Here is a 21,502-nt window from a genome sequence, read left to right as displayed (position 1 = left end):
GAGCTGAGTCATACTGAGTTTGGGACATTGTGATAAACCAGTGGGGCAGGAAGCTCCTGGCCTGTGGTGCGATTGTAGGAGCACCAGCGCCCTCTTTGTCCTCTGCCACCTGCCCCCCAGGGCCTGCGTGACTGTTAAAGTATCTGTCAAGTGGTGCTTTGTGGAGATTCACATGGCTTCAAAGGGGGGATCATTATCATCATTGGAACCTGCCTTGGGCAGCACAGATGCTGAGAACTAACATCGCTGGCTTTTTATTTTTGCCTTAGAAGGTCGGACCTCCTTAAAGTAGTTAGGATGGATGGAGGGATGGATGGAGGGATGGAGGGATGGATGGAGGGATGGATGAATGGAGGGAGGGATGGATGGGTGGATGGATGGATGGATGGATGGATGGACAAGCAAATAGGTAGATAACAAAGTAGAACCTGGACATTAGGCACTGTGTTTGAATTCAGCCTTTTTTCATCTCGCGGCAAACATAAACTAATTGCTAAAATTCTACAGCACACTGATTATATTTTTTGCTGATCTGACAAAAAATAGGTATAATTTTGATTTATTCACACCGAAAGGCTATTGTTGTATTGGCTGTTGTCATTTTTTAATTTGACAAGCTAAGGGAAAAGAGGTCAGTGCCCCTGACTAAATAGTCAGGTATTGCCTGTTTTAAAAATTCCTGTGGCACATCGGTTGAAAATTGCTGTTATAGAAGAACATTTAAAAACAATTATTGTCTTACTTACCCGTAAACCCATTTAAAATAACCAGGCTGGTGCATCTGCTGCCACAGTTTACAATGGGTATTCACAGAACCACATGTCACTACAAGCCAGCCCTGAATTTCTAAATGATCAGTAAGAAAATAATTGTTGAGCCCTAGCTGGTTTGGCTCAGTGGATAGAGCGTCGGTCTGTGGTCAGAGGGTTCGCGGGTTCATTTCCAGTGAAGGGCACGTGCCCGGTTGTGGGCTCGATCCCCAGTGGGGGGCATGCAGGAGGCAGCCAATCAATGATTCTCTCTCATCATTGATGTTTCTCTCTCTCTCCTTTCCTCTCTGAAATCAATAAAAATATATTAAATAAGTAAAATAATTGTTGGAGATAAAATTAATGGGTAAAGCCTGGAAAACTGAGGCTATTTGTAGCAGAGAAAAATTGTGTAAATATTGTGTGCACCTTAAATTTAAAAATAGATAACAGTTGGTTAAAAATGTTTGGAGTCGTGTCCAATGTGTGCTGAAATGAAAAGTCCGTGTCATTTGTCACCTGAGCTGGGTGAGAAGGGGCGCTGGCCAGGAGCGCGCTCCGTGATCACACCTGGGCAACGGGCACGGCCTGGAGCTGTCCCGGCAAACCAGGGTGGTCGCTGTGTGAGGAGGGGTTGAAGGGCCACGCACAGCAGGACGGAGCGGGGCCGGGCCAGAGCTGAGCCCCTGACAGGAGAGGAGGGAGGGCTGTCAGATGAACCCTGACGGCCTCTGAGCACACAGCCATGCACCTGCAGTGGCCGCTTGGTGGAGGCCTCACCCCTGCCGATGTGAGCAGGGACAGCCGTCCCACAGGACTTGTCCCTGCCTTCCCTAAAGGACTCTGGTGTGTACAGATGTGACCATCTCGCTCCCCAGGACTCACAGGGGCTTTCACCCCTCCAGGTAGTGTCCTGGGCACGACAGGACCAGGGACCAACGCCTGGTAGTTGGAGCACAGGTGCCTTGGCACCGCCTCAGAGCGGGTGGAGGTGTGGTTTGCAACCACAGGGAGAATATTTTACTCCAAAAACACTAGCCACTGACTCATTTAAATCTTCGGCGTCACAGAGGCATCACTAAGAAAAGAAGTATACAGTCCTGAATTGGGACTTATTTCTGCACTCAGGCACTGGGCTAGACCCGGGGGGAGGGGTGGGGTTCCGCCTGCCTTCTGATGTTGCCAGTAGCAGAGGCATCACGAAGCCCTCCGGCCTTTATTTTTATTCTGTCAAATGTCTATAAGAAATGAGTTTCTACTGAGACGCCTTAGTCTTCTTAAGGACTTTTTATAAGATCAGGCTCTTGCCCTGGCTGGTGTGGCTCAGTGGACAGAGCATTGGCCTGCGGACTGAAGGTCCTGGGTTCAATTCCAGCCAAGGGCACATGCCTGGGTTGTGGGCTCGGACCCCAGTAGGGGGTGTGCAGGAGGCAGCCGATCAATGATTCCCTCTCATCATCGATGTTTCTATCTCTCTCTCCCTCTCTCTTCCTCTCTAAGATGAGCCTCTTGGCATATCTGCCTTGCCTTCAAGGTCATTATCTCTCTGTGAGTAAATGATAATGCCACAGTAATCAATAGCATTAGATTTATCATTATCTCTGTACAAGGAAATGATAAAATGTCATTTGTATCAAGTTGTATTGGAAATAACAAAACTATTCATTATAGTGAGTTGAGCAATGAAAAGCCATTATTTATTCATTTTCCAAAGGAAGTGGGTGTAGGTTTTATAAGCCACACAGGAAAATACATTTCGTTTTCAAAAATTTTTGTTAAACAATAGAGAAGTTAAAAAAAATTTGGTTCTGAATAATTTAATAGTAAACTATTCTATTTTAAATACAGACTGATGCTTGTAGGAAAACATGAATGATACCAAAACCAATCATAATAAAACCATGATTAATACTATTATTAGAGAACTAGAGGCCTGGTGCACAAAAATTTGTGCACTGGAGGGGGGTCCCTCAGCCCAGCTTGCCCCTATCACATACTGGGAGCCATCAGGGGATGGCCTACTCCCTGCTCCCTGCTCCCCTAGGGGAGCGGGCCTAAGCCACAGTCTGGCCTCCCTTTGTGGGAGGCGACCGGGCTGATCAGGGGAAGGCGCCAGCCCCATCACCCTGCTCCTGCAGCCACTGCCAGTCACCGCAGCCACCAAGGTGTTTTCATCAACACGGACTCCAGTCCCTTCACCATGAAAAAATGACAACTTTCTTTAGGCATTTTCAAGATGTGTCTTTCATAGGATATGACATTTCTTTCTTTCTTTCTTTTTTTATCTTCACCTGAGGATATGTTTCCATTGATTTTTAGAGAATGTGGAAGAGAAAGGGAAAGACAGAGAGAAACATCAAAGTGAGAGGAACACTTTGATTGGTTGCCTCCTGCATGAGCCCTGAACTGGGCCCAGGCCAGGGAGGAGCCTGCAACCTAGGCACATGCCCTTGGTCAGAATTGACCCCAGACCCAGCAGTGGGCAGGCCGAGGCATTATCCACTGAGCAAAACCAGCTAGGACAGGATATGACATTTCTTAACCCTCCAGCAGTGGACCTTCCTTTTTTTCTCCAGGAGTGTGGTAAAAAACCCTAGGTCACCTATTTGGATTCTTATTACCAGTGGCATATAGGGAGCTAAGCCAATGAGTGGTCAGAAAAGGTGTTTCCTCTGTAGTTCACACCAATTGCCGGTTTGGCCCCTGCCCAGGTCTAACACCTCTGGCCAAGTCATTAGCTCTGGGCAGGGGACCTCCAGCTCCCTGTGATCGCTGGCTCCACTCCTGCTCCCCACCATCACTGGCTTCCCCCCTGCTCCCCACCATCACGGCTCCACCCATGCCCAGGCCTAACGCTTCTGACCGAGGCGTCAGGCCTGGGCAGGGGACCTCTCAGCTCTGATTGCAGGCTCTGATAGCCGATAGCTGCTGGGAGCCTACATCTTTGTTGGTGGTTAATTTGCATATCATGCTGATTAGCCAATGGGAGGTGTAGCAAAGGTACAGTCAATTACCCAGTTTGTCTATTATTAGATAGGATAATTCACCGGATTTCTCCTCCTCCTCCTCCTCTTCCTCCTTCTCCTCCTTCTCCTTCTTCTTCTCCTTCTTCTTCTTCTTGGTATCCAATACTATTCAGTAACCCACTAAAGAAATAATTTTTGAACATTCTTAGTGTATTTAATTTTCACACTTTTACACAAACATTCAATAAACACAAATGGACATACTTTTCTTCACTGGTCATAGAAAGACAGCTGACTGACTATTCCAAAATTAATAACCAAAAATTGATGGAAAATTGGATAAAGTGTCAGGGCATAACCTAATCCCCAAATTATAGGTTCTAAAGGTTTCTTTTTGAACATTTAGGGGGAAATATCGTCTGTCCACTTTGACCTTTGGTATCTAGATGCTGTGTGATTTGGGAGGGGTGAGGAGGGGAGGGACCACCTACCCAGCAGCCCGAGACACACAGAATCCATTGTCACCCAGAGACCCACCAGGTGAAGTGGGGGAATGGACGTGAGTCCTCCTGCCACGGACAGCTGTGAGAGCACTAAATGAGCTGCTTAACCACCAAACTTTTCTCCTTTGCAAAATGGAGAGATCGTCACAGCGCTGTGCGGAGGGCTAAGGACCGTGTGCAATGGACCAGCACAGGAAAGCCCTCATGTTTTTCTTCTTTTTGAAATCCTCACCCAAGGATATGTTTTTTTTTATTGATTATTGATTATTTTTTGAGAGAGAAAGAGAAACACTGATGTACCAGAGAAATATCAGCCAGTTGCTTCCCACACGTGCCCTAACCACAGATCAAACCTGCAACCTAGGTTATACAAGCCACCTACTTGCAATGGTTAGGGCACAGCTGTGGCACTGGAGACCTGAGCCCTGGAGGCCAGCGATTCTACTGTGATTAGCAAGTGGACCACAGGATGCTTCATGGCTGTGACGAGTGCCAACCTGATATACATATATAGTATCAGCTGCCTCACAGCCAGGATGAAAGCCAATGTGAAAAGCTGCTGGGAAAAGGCGTGGCAGCAACTAGGCATTATTCCCAAGAGCAATACTCCTATTCGAGGTGGTTTGACATTTGCACCCCCTGATCAAAGACGGGGTCTCTGATGACCGTGGGAGCCTAGGGACTTCATTCAGCTCATGACCTTCACTTCTCTTGACTTGAGGATGAGTGTCCCTGTCTAGTCCTGGTGACGTCAAGATGGCTTGCCGTCAGCCAGGGCCTCTGTGCAAAATATTGGTCTAGAGACCAGGCACCAGGGAGCAACGCCCAGTTCAAATCCTACTTCTCCTTTGTCACATGTTGGGAACAAGTTACCTACCTGCCATGATCTCTGCTTTGCTCTTTGGAAAAATGGTTGAAATACCAGTACTTCGCTCCTGGAATTGCTGAAGATGTATGTATTCGGGTTCCTCTTGTAGAAAACCCGTTCTCTTTATATAACTGTGGATTTATTTTAAAGGACTTAAATTCAAAGTTTCTTTATTAACTAAGAGCCTGCCTAATTCAGACTCAAGGTTTTTCTTAGATGACGGTCTTCGCTGGGGCCAAGGAGCGTGTGGTGGCCCTATTCTTGTCCCCCATGAATCCAGGCTCTGTCCCTGCTCTAACACGCTGGCTGTGTTTGCCGCCTACTCTGCCCCCCTGAGTATGTGAGCTATGCCGAACCTCCCTCACCTATGACCACGTCCTCACTCTGCTTCTGGCTTTTCTCTCCCACAGCATAGTGGAGGCGGTCATCACAGTCCTCAGGGACAGTTCTCCCTCAGTCTTCTCTTTCAGTAAGAATTCTTAATTGTGCAGACTCAGGATAGAGAGCGACCAAGATGCCTGAACACACACACACACACACACACACACACACACACACACACTCACACACACACACTCACACACACACACACACTCACACACACACATACACACTCACACACACACATACACACGCACACACACACACTCACACACACACACTCACACACACACTCACACACACACACTCACACACACACACTCACACACACACTCACACACACACACACACGCACACACACATACACACGCACACACACACACATACACACGCACACACACTCACACACACACACTCACACACACACACTCACACACACACTCACACACACACACTCACACACACACTCACACACACACTCACACACACACACACACACACTCACACACACACACTCACACGCCTTCATTCATTCATGCTCAGATCATTTAGTTCGGTATAGAGTCTTTTCCAAAGTATTGAGGACCCAAGCACTTCTTAAAAATGTAAGATCAACCAAAAAATTTTTTGAAAGTTCAAATAGTACTCTCGTTGAATCTTTATAACATTTTTTGGAAATGAAAGGAAACATTATGTGGAGTTTTCTTTTGTCCCAGTGGATGATTTATGAGCCATTCATTGCCTGGGCCTGACTCTGCCTTTCCCCATTGGGTCTCTGTGGGCGTCACGTGCTCTGGACGTCTTTGAAAAGCATCTTCCGAGGCTCCAGCCTCTCAGTGGAGTCCCCTGAGTCTCACCGGGACCCGGGCTGCACTCTCCTCCGGCACAATGAGCAGCAGCTTTGTGGGCACCTGGAGGCTGGTCTCCAGCGAGCACTTCGATGACTACATGAGAGCGCTGGGTAAGGAAGGCTCTTTGGGGAAAGCTGTGTGACTGTTGCCTTCTGCCTCCTTTTCCAGGAGGCTGGGGAAGTTTGCACAGGCTGAAGGGCAGTCCTCTGCTAGACTTGATCCTCTCTTGTGCCAGATAATTTGTTCTCATTTCCTTTGTGGCGATTTTCATAGATTTTCACTTACATGAGAGCTGCTTAGATGCACGAAACTCCCACCATTTTCAAAGGCAGTTTCGTATCAATAGGGCTTTGGGTTCAGGACCACAGGAAAAAGTCTTTGACGTTTAGTCAACCCATTCCTTGGCTTTCCTGAATGCTGGCTTTGTAACAACTAAAGTGCTCATAATACAAGGAGCTGAAGGCACTGAAGTTAAAATGTTGATGTTTAGCTAAACTATAAGCTTTCTCTCTCTACCTCTAGGGCAGTGATGGCGAACCTTTTGAGCTCGGCGTGTGAGCATTTTGAAAAACCCTAATGTAACTCTGGTGCCGTGTCACATATAGAAATTTTTTGATATTTGCAACCATAGTAAAACAAAGACTTATATTTTTGATATTTATTTTATATATTTAAATGCCATTTAACAAAGAAAAATCAACCAAAAAAATGAGTTTGCATGTCACCTCTGACACGCGTGTTATAGGTTCTCCATCACTGCTCTAGTTGTCCATTATGACATAATCATGTAGATAGAGAGTTTGTAAAAAGAAGATGCATGAAACCAGGATGTTTATAGCCCAGGGAAGTTACTGAGATAAAAAGAATTGGGTTGTGGCAGTGAATTCACACTCAATTACACTAACGTTAGATTTTCCTGGAGTTGGAGCAGTGGATGGAGGTGGAAAATCCAGTCATTAGTTACATCAACTTTATTTGACACTATTTCTAGAGACTGTTCCACAGATCTGAGCCTAATCGATGGGCAGAGTCTTGGGACATTCCCAGAGCTGTATCAATCCAATAGACAGGGATGCCAAGGGCCAGGCTGCCCTGCTTGCCAAAGTGTCTGTGGCTTTATTTCCTTGTTCAAAAAGCTAATGGGAAAGGTTCTTTATAGATAAAATGAGCCAAATCCTGTCATGTTGCCTAGAAAACTATGAGACCTTATGGGGATCAATCCATACAGTCAGATTAGTTAGATGCATGGACTTCACTTTACAGCTGAAGAAGAAGCAAAATATGAGCAAGTCTCAATGAAGGACTCCTGGTTCTGTCATTTTCCACTTTTAGAGCACACAGGAATGTCTGGGGGGTGGTAAAATGTAGATCCTCAGGCTTTCCTGCAGAAATTTAGCTAGAAAAACATTGCTCTAAAGCATATAAGATAATATAAGATGAATCAGAATTAGAAAAAAAGAGTACAGTTCACCATTCTTTATTAGGTCTAACTCGTCACTTCTTATTAGGTGGACACAGGGATGGGCAAAAGTAGGTTTACAGTGTAGTACAAATAAATAATATAATAATTTTAATAAATAATACAAGAAGTGCCCCCAAAAATGTATATACACTGTAACAGCTGATAGCTCAATTTTGAAAATGAAATGTATTTTAATAAATACTGCCTTTATAAATATTCAAAGTGTGTATACATTTTTGTGGGACTATCTATCTATCTATCTATCTATCTATCTATCTATCTAAGCATAAGCAACCGTCACAACTGAAACAACCGAACGGACAACCAACAGGCTGTGTGGGGCGACCAGGCCAGCAGGGGGCCAGTTGGGGGTGACCAGGCCAACAGTGGGTGGCAGTGAGGGGTGAGCAGGCTGACAGAGGGGGGCAGTGAGGGGCAACCAGGCTGGCGGGGGAGTAGTTGGGGGCAACCAGGCCAGCAGGGGGGCAGTAAGAGGCAACCAGGCGGGCAGGGGAGGCAGTTTGGGGTGACCAGGCTGGCGGGGGGAGGGAGGGTGTGGAAGGTGGGGGTGACCAGGCCAACAGGGGGAGCAGTTAGGGGCAATCAGGCAGGCAGGCAGGTGAGCAATTAGGAGCCAGTGGTCCCAGATTGTGAGAGGGATGTTTGACTGCCAGCAGTCAGACATCCCCCAAGGGGTCCCGGATTGGAGAGGGTGCAGGCTGGGCTGAGCTCCCCCCACCGCCTCACCGTGCACTGGAACTCTAATATATATATACTAATTTTCCCTTTATATATGTTAATATATTACTCTCATTTGACATTTCCCTTTTCCATGTATTTGTATAATCTTGAATACTAATAATACTTGAGTCTAATTTTGTTTTTCAAATGCAGAAAAAATTAATGATTTTATTTACTAATGATCATTTGGAATGGTGCAGGTAGGTCTTGAAGGGAAATGGATTGTTTCTTCTACCCACTAGATTTAGGGGCCACAACAAAATTTCAGAAATGAAATTCAATCAAGGATGTGGGGGAACTCTTATCTATAGCCATAGTATGTTACTGAGGGAGAAAAGTCATGGGACAGTGTGCATCTGTCATAGCATCATTTAAAAAAACCTCTACAATCTGTGTGCAAGCTAAAGTGTCTGTACTGGTCCAGACAAAACTACAGTGGGTGATGTCCAACGGAGGTGCGGTGGAGGTGGGAGTGATTTTCAATGGCGGTGCAGTTGGATGACTCTGGGCTGAGCACTTTTACCTTTCAAATTTGCAGACGTCAGCTTTGTAACAAAACCCAAAATATCCAAGTCCATGACATGCATTTCCATTAGGAGATGAAACATGGGAGGAGGCTCTTAATTATGGTTGTCACCACCTGCCGTCTGCCCACCTGAGCCCGGAATGTGGGCCCCACAGACTCTAGGTGCTCTCTCTGGGCCCGCATTATTCTAATTCTACCTTGCTTTTCAGGTGTGGGGTTAGCCACCAGAAAACTGGGAAATTTGGCCAAGCCCAAAGTGATCATCAGTAAGAAAGGGGATACTATAACCATAAGGACTGAAAGCACCTTTAAAAATACAGAGATCTCTTTCAAGCTTGGCCAGGAATTTGAAGAAACCACAGCTGACAACCGGAAAACAAAGGTAAGCTTCAGTGTTTCTCTTCAAAGTCTCCAGCTTGAGAGAGGATAACTCTGCTAGTGTTGAAAGGGTAGACTACTTCCTTCTGTTGGAAATGAATGTGCTTACTAATGCTTCTTTAATCAACCAATTATGTGAACTTGTCTTTGCAGAGTGTCGTAACCTTGGCCAGAGGCTCATTGAATCAAGTGCAGAAATGGGATGGCAAAGAGACCACAATAAAGAGAAAGCTGGTGGATGGGAAAATGGTAGTGGTAAGAGGGTCTTTACTTCTAAATGCAGAAATGATGCCATTGAAATAAAGAAATTGGTTATAATATTTTCAAAAATATACTTTTTTTCTTTAGAACCCCAATGGCTAAGAAGGGCTGAGAGTGAGGCAGAGTTAGTGTTTGGGTGATGCTTAAACTATCAAGAGTTCCAATTTAAGGCTTGAGAATTTAGAACTAAGAAAGCCTACTTGTTACTTTAGATATAACAACACCTAAAAATGATAGTAAAGTTAAAGAGGGTCTGGAGAAATCTCACTAGTTGGGACTCACAAAGAGAAAAGCAAGTCTAAGTTCTACAAGCAAAACAAATCCAAAAGGCTCAATTAGTGAATATTTGTAGATATCTAAGTGTTTTCAAGAATCCATAGTAAGTTGGACTAAACCAAGTCAAGAATTGCAGCTGAGCTCACAGCAGACCTCGTTAGTCGGCAGATGAGAAGGGTGACAAAGGCTACATGAGGTGACCTCTGATGATTTTTTGAAGTTTTGGGTTCTGTGCTCACTAATTAGCACATACATTAATTGTAAATAGATTCACATGCTGTTTTGAATGTCTCTTCCTTTAGAACAGAGGTTTTTTGATCCCTGACTGCACAATAGACTTACATGGGGAGTAAGTACCAATATGGGGCCCAGCACAGATCACACCACTTGGGGAGGAGGAGCCATCCGTATTTTTAAGTGTTCCTCAGACAAGGCAAATGTGCAGGTAATTTTGAAAACCACTGTTTTAGTAGACTTAAAAGCATGCATATAATTTTATTTATCTATTTATTTTTCCATTCAATACTATTTTGTATTACTTTCAGGTGTTCAGCATAGAGGAAGTTGCCATTTTAAAAGAATTCTTCTGCTGTAGCATAGATCAACTTCAAAACTATTTCTCCTGCTTTAGTGGCCATGATTTTAAATTACTGGAGACTGGCATGCTGATATTTTTAACTTTTCTGAGTTTAATCTCGTGGGATGGTTTTTAATTTCTGTATCACTACAGATTTGTTGTCCCCTCGCTTGGGCTTTAGGTACCCAGTTCATCTCTCTCTTTTTTAAAGGAATGTAAGATGAAAGGCGTGGTCTGCACCAGAGTCTATGAGAAGGTCTGAGAAAATGGATGCCTCGTTGACCTGATATTTGCTCAGCTGTTTCCATGGCAGAGTCTGACTACACTGCAGTGTGCTTGTTCTTGCTTTTATCTTAATAGATCAGACAGGATTAATTTACAATCCAGCATTATTCGAATATGTTCAATATTCGAATTGCTTGCATATCTTTGCTGTCTTAAAGTGTCTAGATTGCCCTGACCTAAATAGTTGATAATGTCAGTAATTAATTGTAAAATTCTAACTTGCATTTTGCATACCTGCAATGATAATAAAAGGAAGTAAACATTCTGGTCAGGGGTAGCTCACACAGATGCCTGCCGGGCGGGAGTGCCGAGGGGGAGGAGCAGAAGTGAGGCAACCCAGAGGAGCAGCTCCAGCCAAGACAAGCCGTCTCTACTCGACTCCAGCCAATTTTTTCAAATTGAGGTTAACTTATAGACAGTGAAATGCACATGTCTTCAAGGTAAAGTTTAACCCATTGCACGCACCCATGTCACTCACATCCTGTTCAAGACATAGTGCATTTCCTTAACCCCAGAATGCTTTCCCATGCCCCTTCCCAGGTCGTGTCCTGCCCTGTCCCACCTCCAACAAAAGCAAACAGTGGCTTAGTTTCTGTCACCAGAGATTCGTTTTGCCTGTTCTCAAACGTCATGTAAATGGATTCATATGTTATGTATTCTTTTGTTTGCCTTTTAAAACTCAGCGTGTTTTTGAAATTCATCCATATTGTTCCTGCAGAGTAATGGGTTTCTTTTTATTGCTGAGCAGTATCTCATTGTGTGAATGTATCACAGATTCTTTATCTCTTATTCTCTTGAAACAGTTGGGCTATTTCAATTTGGGGCTATGATGAGCAAAGCTCCTATAAACATTCTCATACAAGGCTGTTTGTAGACACACGAGTTCCTCTCTTTTGGATGAATTACTAGGCATGAAATTCCTGGGTCCAGTTGGTTTTGACAGGCAGGAATGAAGGAACTCTGTGTTCCAATAATAATGAAACTATTTCCGATGTCTTACATGATTGAGCAAATGAGAAGATGTATTAACGTTAGGAGACAGAATTCTCCCTCTGGAAGAAGGAACATGCAGCTATGGAATGAGGGGGAAGCAAACAATGTGAAAATGCACTGGGATAGATGGAAATTCACGGTTTCTAAGGCATGTATTTGTATGTGTGTGTACAATGTGACATGCATACCTGCATGTCCTGATGTGCGTATGCACATATGTGTTAATGTGTATGTATACAGTAGTTCCCCCTTAGCCTTAAGGGATACGCTCCCAGACCCCCAGTGGGTGTCTGAAGCCACAGATAGTACCAAACCCTATACATACTATGTTGTTTCCCTATACATACAGACCTACGATCAAGTTTAATTTGTAACTCAGGCACAGTAAGATATTAACACCAAGAGCTAACAAGAAAATAGAACAATTATGACAGTATACTCTAATAAACGTTATGTGAGTGTGGTCTCTCTCAGATATCTTGTATTGTCTTCACCTTTTCACTTAGAGGAAGCACTTTAAGGCATATCCGAATTGCCAGCAGCACTACTCTTGCGTTTTGGGGCCAATATGCAGTAAAAGAAAGGTTATTTGAACACAAGCCCTGCGATCTGACAACCCAGACGGCAGCTCAGTGACCACCGGGCACGGAGCGTCTACAGCGTGGAGACGCCGACAGGGGAGTCACCTCCCAGGCTGGGCGGGCAGAATGGCGCAAGATTGCATCATGCTACTCAGCACTGCACGGAACTTAAAAGTTATGACTTGTTTATTTCTGAAATTTTTCATTTAATACTTTTGGACTTGATTTACTGCAGGTAACTAGCTGAAACCACAGAAAGCAAAGCCGAGAATGAGGAGGGACTTACTGGACACGTACACACATGCATGTGTTTCCCAACTACTAGTATATCTGCCAAAGAGCTTAGAAGCAAAGACACCTCCGTGGGAATGAGTGCACCCAGCACCCACACCTTGGTGTCTACACCTCATGCCCCACTAAAACGAAGGAGGCTTTGGAAAAAAGGCCAATCCCAATGGGAGAGCAGTAGGAACCACCTGAGTCTAAAATATCTTGTTATGACAGAAAGTAAGGACGTGTTCAAATAAATAACGAGCAAATAAATAACGAGGTATGTCACCCAAATATGCCAATCAGCTTGAAGGCACTCCCACTGGTTGGCCCAAACTGGGATAATTTGAGAAGCAAAATAATAAAGAAAAATCATAAATTACAAACCATTGGGGGAAAATAAGAATCTGTGAGTAACACTGGAGGGAGGGAGAGAAAGAGAGAGAGAAAGGAGAAGGAATTGTCTTCCTTACCATAGAGTGCCATGGGCTCACCCGTAAATGTGGAAGAAGAGTGGGAATTGGAAAATCATCATTTTTCAACCACCACAGTAAATAATGACTCAGTAAGAATGATCAATGATGTTGAGGCCAGAGGGAAATTCTGGTTAGGAGCAGGATATTGGTTTGCTCCTAAGGTATCTCCACACGGATTGCTCATTAGTGACACGGGAAAGAACAGCAGCTGCGCAGCGGGAAAACTGGGTGACCTCCTGACCGGGTAGCTCACATGAACCTTGCCAACGAAGGACGGGTGCAAAACACGTGGCTTCCATGTGACACCCTGAGAAGGAGGTGACATCACTTGCGTAGTATTCTGGCCAGGAACCCATGTCTGGGCCTAATCTGAAGAAACAGCAGACAAACTCCAAATGAGTAATGTTCTGTTAAAAAGGGGGAAGGGGTGTTGGTTGAATTCTTTAAAAATCACAGAAGACAAAGAGAGGCTCTGGGGAAATGTCCCACTGGATGTGAACTAAACGTACCTGGCAGCTCCCTGCAGTCAGTGCCTCGCGCTGCACCTGTGCAGATAAAACAATACTCCAAGGGGCAATATTAGAGGAACTGGCAAGTTGGAATAAAGACGGCAACTTAGACTAGAAGTTTACTGTGACTACACAAGACAATATCCCTATTTTTGGGAAAATACATTGAGGTAGGTTGGGGTCATGGTCCATAATGTATGCAATTTACTAAAAAGTTTCATAAAAAACATTGTGTGCATGTACATCCATTACATACACACCTCCAGAAAGAGAGCAATTGATAGAGCAAATGGGCTAAAATCTAACAATACATGGATCTAAGCACAAGCGATTTTTTTTTTTTTTGCCTCAGTCTGATTCTTGAAACTTCTGCAAGTTTAAAATGATTTCCAAGCAAAATTAAAAAAAATAAAAGACCTTCTCTGCCTCTGGAAGTGTCATAACCAAGGTATGCTTTATTTTTTTTATTTTTTTGTCTCCAGCCAAGTAAACCCATAAAAAGGAGCGTTTCAAAACCAGTGCTATTTCTGGTGTTTTTGGTAATATGACTTGCTATAAAATGTATCCCTCAGTAAATCCAATTGCACTTTTATACAAAAGTCAAGGCTACTTTCTGCTTTCCAAACAGGAAACATGGCACTACACTGATAATGAGAAAGGTAAAATAATTATTTCAGCAGGTGAACAAATGTTGTTGGATTTGAAAAAGATTTCCAAATAACCGGAAAGGTGGGGGTGGGCGGTGACTAGACTTCTGCAGTATTCAAAAATAACCTCAGGGAATAATTTTGATTCTCTAGGTCTTTCTTTAAAAGATTTTTAACATTGATTTTAGTGAGAGAGGAAGGGAGAGGGAGAGAGAAACATCAATGTGATTGATTGCCTCCTACATGCCCCCTACTGGGGACCAAGCCTGCAACCGGGCATGTGCCTTGACTGAGATCTAAACAGCAACCTTTTTGGTGCTTGAGATGCCACCCAACACTTTGAGCCACACCAGCCAGGGCTCTCTAGGTCTTTTTGATAAATATGTCCGTTAAGAGCAGCCTGACGGCCCAGTTCAAATTCCAGTTTGCTACTGACTAGCTGTGTGTCATTGGATAAGTTAATTAACCTCTCTGACTCTGAGTTCCTTCATCTGTCAAGACGGAGATAATAATAGGACACACCTCAGAGTTGTGATTAATAAGTAAGTTGATATATGGAAAGAGTTTAGAACAGTGCTTGGCCTAGAAGGAGCATGATAAATTATCTTGTGTTATTATCATTTATCTAGTAACTAGTGGCCTGGTGCATGACATTCGTGCACTGGAGGAGGGGTGTCCCTCAGCCCGGCCTGTACCCTCTTGCAGTCCAGGACCCCCAAGGGGTCCTTAGTGCTGCCAGGGAGACAGGAGAGGTTCCTGCCACCACCGCTGCACTTGCCAGCCATAAGCCCAGCTTCTGGCTGAGCAGCGCTCCCCCTGTGGGAGCACACTGACCACCAGGGGGCAGCTCCTGCGTCGAGTAGCTGCCCCCTGGTGGTCAGTGCATGTCATAGCGACTGGTTGTTCCACTGTTCGGTTGATTTGCATATTAGCCTTTTATTGTATAGGATGTGCATAATGTTCAAATAGATCATTTTAGTCAATCTCAAAATGCAGAGATTGTACAAGATCTCAGAGCTATTTATTTGCACACCAAATGACCACATCTATTAAGAATATTATTTACATAAAGTAAAAACAATCATGAAACCTATTAAGATGGATCCATAGAAAGCTTGCAAACATTGCTAAATAACTCTGCTAATGTACACAGCTTTTAAAATGGCAATTGATAAGTATCTATTGCAATCTAAATAAGTACATTTCATCCCCAAAGGATAAGTAACTTACTGCTGTCATCAGGTAGAGATTGACAAACCAGATGTAGTTCTCCTAGAAGCACAGCTGGCTAAAATTGTCCCACAAGAGCTGATTGTTAGGTTTTCAGGAATTTGGCATGCTGGGTGGTAGCGTGAAATCAGCCATGCTGGGAGAATTTACACCAGGGAAATAGGCAAAATACAACTGGTTAAGGCTTTGTTTCTTGAGGATATGGTTTTAAACACTTGTTGGCACACCACTCCCTAGAGGAAACATAGCATTTTGGTTTTGCTAATGAGAGTCTTAGTTTCATATTGATCATATATTTCCACTTTTTGACTAAAGAGTTACTTTGATATTTATTAAAAAGTCACTCTGTTTAAGTTTTAAGATTATTTCTCCTAAACCAGGCGGCACCTCTCTAAGTATGGCTACACAGTAGAATCATCTGGAAGTTGTTAAGCATTCCAACACCAAGAATGCACCACAGGCCCACTGAGGCATAATCTATGAGTGATGGGTGAGACCCAGGCATCAATATTTTTCTTGAAACACCTGGGGTGATTCCAGTGTATGGCCAGTTTGAGAACAACTGTGCCAAGTCTTCCAAAGTTAGACATTTAAGGGAGACTATTATCATGATGCTGTTAATTAACTTGGAGTAAAAAGTCATCAAAGTTAAGAGTACTGTCCTAGCCGGTTTGGCTAAGTGGTTAGAGAGTCAGCCAGTGAACTGAAGGGTTGCGGGTTCAATTCTGGCCAAGGACCCATACTTCAGTTACAGGCTCAATCCCCAGTCAGGGCGTGGGAGGCAACCATTGGTGTGTCCCTCTCACATTGATGTTTCTCTCTCACTCTCTCTCCCCCTCCCTTCCACGCTCTCTAAAAAATCAATGGAAAAAATATCCTCAGGTGAGGATTAACAAACAAAAAAGTTAAGAGAATCTAATGTCTCCAACATGACACTAAATAATAGCAGGTAGTGAAAATACTACCATAAGGTCAACCCAGATGTAATCAAGTCCTTTGTTTTGGGAAGCAAGTGTTGACCTCTTATCTTTGTCATTTCCATGGGAGGCAACCCAATTAGCCCTTATCTGTGGCATACGGGAAAGTGAAGATTTAAAAATAGCAAAAATGGCCCTGGCTGGTGGGGCGTAGTTGGTTGAGTGTCCTCCCAGGCATGGAGAGGTTGCTGGCTCAATTCCAGGTCAGGGCACATGCCCTGATTATGTGCTTTACCCCCAATAGGGGGCGTGCAGAAGGCAGCTGATGGGTATTTCTCTCATCAATGTTTCTCCTTCCTCTCTCTCTCAAATCAATAAAAAAGTATATATAAAAAAATAAATCATAAAAGACAGGTCAGTCCAGGAATTAGTATTATATGATTTAGGCTTATTCCCACATATAACTTGGAGTATAAGTTAGAGCTGCCCTTTCCTACCGCACACTCTGCATAGAATTCATGCTGATTTTAGATTTTTTGAGTGTTGACGTAAGTGCAAAAACATTTGTGTGGCGAGGACACGGGAATCATCAGAAAAGCACAGACTGAACTTCCTTTCAGTCCCCTGGGTACTCGTGAGCTGCATTTAGTGCTCATTAAACCTAGAATTCCTGCAGTATTTATCAGCATCCGAATAGCCGGCCTGCTGATTTGTGTCTGTTTTGATGATTCAGCTGTGGAAATGGCTTTCACTCAGGCCAGTCCACACTCATCAGATGTCTACACTAGGCATCTGCCTCTTTTTGGGTCAAAACTCTCAGGAGACAGTGGGTGAGATGGAGAGAAGGCATTTGAAGTAACTCCCAGGGAAACACTGGAGTAACTCCCAGGTGCCCAGAAAGGGACATCAACCCATCCTGAAGGAAGAGGCTCTCCCGCGGGGGCGTTGGGAGCAGGCAGCATCAGCAAATATCCAGCTGGGTCTGTCCCTCTTTGCAGCATGTACTGCAGAAAATAAAAGGACGCTCACAATCCACAAGAACACCAAGCGATTTCCCCACCCAGCTTTCTTGATTCCAATGAGCATAGTGAAAAACATGTTGTTTCTATACAGTCATTGTTAAGAACAACAACACGTTACACATCACCTTCAACAAGTCCCCTGCCCAGCAAATCACAACCTAAATTCTACTGGCAGTCCTCAGTCAACAAATGTTACTGCTGGCCGAGGAGGAAGGAGAGGAGGCCCTGCCTTCATGTAACTAAATCATCTTGGTGAGCCCATGGGAGCTGGAGGGCAAGAGCCTGTTAAGGGTGGTTCATTGAGAACAAAAGGTACAATTTTAATGAGCTGTTTGCTGTTCTTTGAGGATAGATTTCAGGGAGATGGTTGACATGAGCTTCTTATGCATAAATGTTTGGTAGCCCTGTCCTATATCACCCACTGTCTTTCTTTAACAAGTTTTCCTGAAGGCAAAGACTTCACGGCATGTCTATACCTGGGTCTTCATGAGAGAACTTAAATCAACTTTTCCCTTAGGATGGCTGTGTGGCCCTGCAGGACCTGATTGAGGGGGAATTACCTGCCCTGCCCTTGTCGTCACAGACTAGGAAGCCCGAAGATCTTAACACAAATGCATCTTACCTGCCTGGCTGGGAGCCTCATCGCCAACCATGACCAAACCAAACCGCAGAGTCCATGAGTATGTGGGAAATCCTCCTGGGTGGAAAGATGGCATCTGTCAGCTCCACTTTCTGGTACAGAAGGAACCCTTATGAAACTCAACATGGGGCTTCCTGATTTTGAGTGCAGTAAGTTCCGCTGGATGTAAATTACACCATCGTACAGCACTGCCTTAAACCACCTTCACTAGAACCGCAAGGATTCCTTGCCAACAGAATAGGAAATTAATGCCAGGACCAAACCACTGAGTATTACCGTTTTCTGATATTTTTCATATTTGTGATTTTTAAAACTTTACAATAAACAAAAGTATAGTATGGCTCAGTGGCTGAGTGTCAACCTGTGAACCAGGAGGTCACAGTTCAATTCCCAGTCAGGGCACATGCCTGGGTTGTGGGTTTGATCCCCAATGTGGGGCGTGCAGGAGGCAGCTGATCAATGACTCTCTCTCATCATTCATTTTCTAGCTCTCTGTCCCTCTCCCTCACCCTCCTTCTCTGAAATCAATAAAAATATATTTTAAAAAATAAATAAACAAAACTATAGAACTAGCGTAGAGTTGCCAAATGTGCTTGCGATTCACTCATCAAAGTGAGTCCCCTATAGGCAGTTTAAACCAAGGCTCTGGTTAGCCAACTGGAGTGACAGGTCTTAGAGAATGTGCCTCAGCAGAGTTCATGGCTGTGTAGCTTTAAGTCACAACAGCACATTTCCGTGAGTGGCTATTTTGGTAATAACCAAACAAAGCCATGGCATCACTGCATCTCCAACCGCATGTGCCGTGTGCGCATTGGAGCTGGGTCAGCCAGAGCACTACCTGTCAGAGCGCAGTCCTTTACAGAGTCCTTGCCATGTTGCAAGAATTCCACCGGCTGCTCTTTGCTTGGAGGGGTTTATTATGAAGTTATTTTCTGGACTCCTCCACCCTCTTTGGAGAGCTAACTTTCACAAATACCTACAGGTCAGGGGAATCAGCCCCAGTAACACGGAAAATTACTCTGAACAATGCATAATGTCATGGCCGGCTACCAAACACGGTGGGAATGTCAGAAGGAAATCATTAGGTTCTAAACGTGAGTGTCAAGGATGTTAACTCACAATGTCCAATCAAGACCTGTTAGGCTGGGTCCCATGAGAAAACACTTTCAATGCGGCTGAGGTCACCGGAGCGAATGATCTTATCGTCATTGGATCACTTCCCAACCGGAAGGACACAGGCTGCTTCTGTGACAACCTGAATCTTCCTGGTTTCCTACCGTGTGTGTAGCTCTGGAGCAGGCTGGCATGGTCCGAGTTCGGTCAGTTTCCTCTCGGTATCTCTGGCCCAAGCTTTACTCCCCAAGAAATATGCTCAATGAAGAGCAACAAGCCATGTTCTGGTATTAACAATGTTACTCCAGCTCATGTCACTGCTGTGGCACCAAGATGCAGGGAACACAGACAGGAAGGCTCTGTGTTCCTCCCTCCTTCACTGCGCCATCACCTCCCTCCTGGCCCTGCTCTCTGATCCCCTGCTACGCAGCGTGCAGTCGAGGACTCTTGGTGTGGGCATCTCGGGAGCTTTTAGAAATGCTTAGTGTCAGCGCCCCCGCCCCCATGTGCTGAGTCAGAATCTGCATTTAATGAGACCCTCCAGGTGGCTCCCATGCACATGACAGTTCATAGGACATCCTCCTAAAGTCACACTTCGTCCCGACACAGTAGCTTAGGGCATCAATCCTTTTCAGTATTTTCATTTCTCCATCTCCACTGTCATCCAAGGAATGAACAATCTAGAATCAGCCCTCTCCCCCCATGCTGATAGAAGACCAATGCAGAGCAACGGCATTGGTTTAACCCTTTACGACCTACAAAATACGTCAGACCGTGGCCAGGTGGCGGCGGCAGCATCCCTGAGAGGTCCCGTTCCACTTCACGGAGTGGGCAGCCATGGCTGTGAGACGTGAAGTGGCACGCGCCAGAGCACACGCCACTCCTGCCCCCACCCAGGGGTGACTGGGCAGAAGCTCTGAAACCACAGTGGCAGGGCCAGAGGAGAGGGCGAGGGCCTGAGACAGAAGTCACTGGAAAAGCTGGTGGAAAATTGGTTGCATCATTTGTAGCCACCTTATCTGATTTCATCCCCGATGACAGGGACATACCAACACATCTGTCAGATTTTCACAAAGGTATTAGGCCTCTTCCTGAGTAGGAGCTGAACACAGTCCCACGCAAGGGAAGCTGGGAAGCCTGGCCGTACACGTGGGGTCCCGAGAGCCGTCCCATAGGCTCTGAGCAGCCCGCCGGTCAGTCAGGCGGCAGGCTGTGGCCCCGCCCCAGGTCTGTCCTCTAGGAAACTTTTGACTTGTTTCACCAAGTCCACACATTTCAGGACAGCCTGTCAGACCTCATGTGACCACATGCTTCTGCAGAGCTCCCTTCCTAGGCAAAAGCCACATTTGCTCTGTATTCCTGTGCCTGTTGGAAGTTCCCCAAGGCGCAGGCAGCGTCCTTCCAAAACAGGAACCCTCAGCTGCACTTTGGGAGATTTCCTTGTTAGGGACAGACAGGATAGTTGCCCAGACAAGAGTTTCTGTGCCAAGGCCATTGCCAGGCACACATCCCCTCTGGCACGGAGCTGCCCAGGGCTCTCACGCAAAGGTCAGGCGCTGACCGTGGCCGTGGCCTCTGCCCAGGCTCTGTTCCCTTGTGGGCTGGTCTTCAGCAGCCCACCCGAGAGGACAGAGCATGAGACACCTTTGCCAACACAGAGCTCATCACCAAGTTTCTACAGACTCCTTTCAAGAGTTTCCTGCTGAAAGGAGGTTTGGCAATTTAGGAGGTTACTGAGACAGTCTGGGAATGCAAGCCTGCTCTATGCAATTTGCAAAATGTTTTCCTGGGTATTCGAAGAAAGGGCTGGCACACACAGGCACGTGCAGACTGCTCGTCATATCTCAGGGTCTGTTCTGCAAGCGAGGGGCTGTTTCAAAGCACGGAAGGGCTGCGGCCCATGGCTTGCTCAGTGCGATGGGATCTCCCGATACAGCCGTGCTTGGCTCCCTGGGGACGTGAACTGGAAGACAGCCCTGTGCTCAGGATGGAGAAAACAATACAGGACCAGGAATGGACAATCCTTCCAGCCGTAAAGTAAATGCGTGCCGGCTCGGCATGGGAGGGGCCGCAGCCCATCCGAGTCCGGGAGGACTTCTCCCAGCACTGCAGCGGCCAGGACTGCCAACGGCCACGGAAGTCATCCCTGTCCTGGCAGCTCTTCTCCTGGCATTTTGGCAGTTGGTTCTATGCACTTCTGAAATACATCATCCTAGTGGTGTCTATGTGTATATATCTTCTCTTGGCCATCAAATTTTAATACTTAGTATTGGTTCATTG

At 45.3% G+C, this 21,502-nt stretch overlaps 1 protein-coding gene across 1 annotated transcript; it reads left to right on the top strand.

Annotated features, from left to right (window-relative positions):
* The first annotated feature begins 6,279 nt into the window (after positions 1 to 6,279).
* Positions 6,280 to 14,035, top strand: LOC118670436 (myelin P2 protein). The gene is made up of 4 exons (XM_036337405.1): positions 6,280 to 6,428; positions 9,257 to 9,429; positions 9,579 to 9,680; positions 10,751 to 14,035. The coding sequence occupies exons 1-4, from the start codon at positions 6,356 to 6,358 to the stop codon at positions 10,799 to 10,801; spliced, it is 399 nt and encodes a 132-aa protein (XP_036193298.1). The 5' UTR covers positions 6,280 to 6,355; the 3' UTR covers positions 10,802 to 14,035.
* Positions 14,036 to 21,502: the final 7,467 nt, after the last annotated feature.

The sequence above is a fragment of the Myotis myotis genome, unplaced genomic scaffold, assembly GCF_014108235.1.
Source record: "Myotis myotis isolate mMyoMyo1 unplaced genomic scaffold, mMyoMyo1.p scaffold_m19_p_16, whole genome shotgun sequence".
Classification (NCBI taxonomy): Eukaryota; Metazoa; Chordata; class Mammalia; order Chiroptera; family Vespertilionidae; genus Myotis; species Myotis myotis.
Note: the sequence above shows the minus strand (reverse complement) of the source record. Positions and strands in the feature narration are given on the sequence as shown.

Bases quoted from the DNA above. Each gene is read 5' to 3' on its own strand.
- LOC118670436 (XM_036337405.1), top strand. From the start codon at position 6,356: ATGAGCAGCAGCTTTGTGGGCACCTGGAGGCTGGTCTCCAGCGAGCAC. The intron at 6,429-9,256 runs GTAAGGAAGGCT...CTTGCTTTTCAG, and splicing joins TGACTACATGAGAGCGCTGG to GTGTGGGGTTAGCCACCAGA. The intron at 9,430-9,578 runs GTAAGCTTCAGT...TTGTCTTTGCAG, and splicing joins CTGACAACCGGAAAACAAAG to AGTGTCGTAACCTTGGCCAG.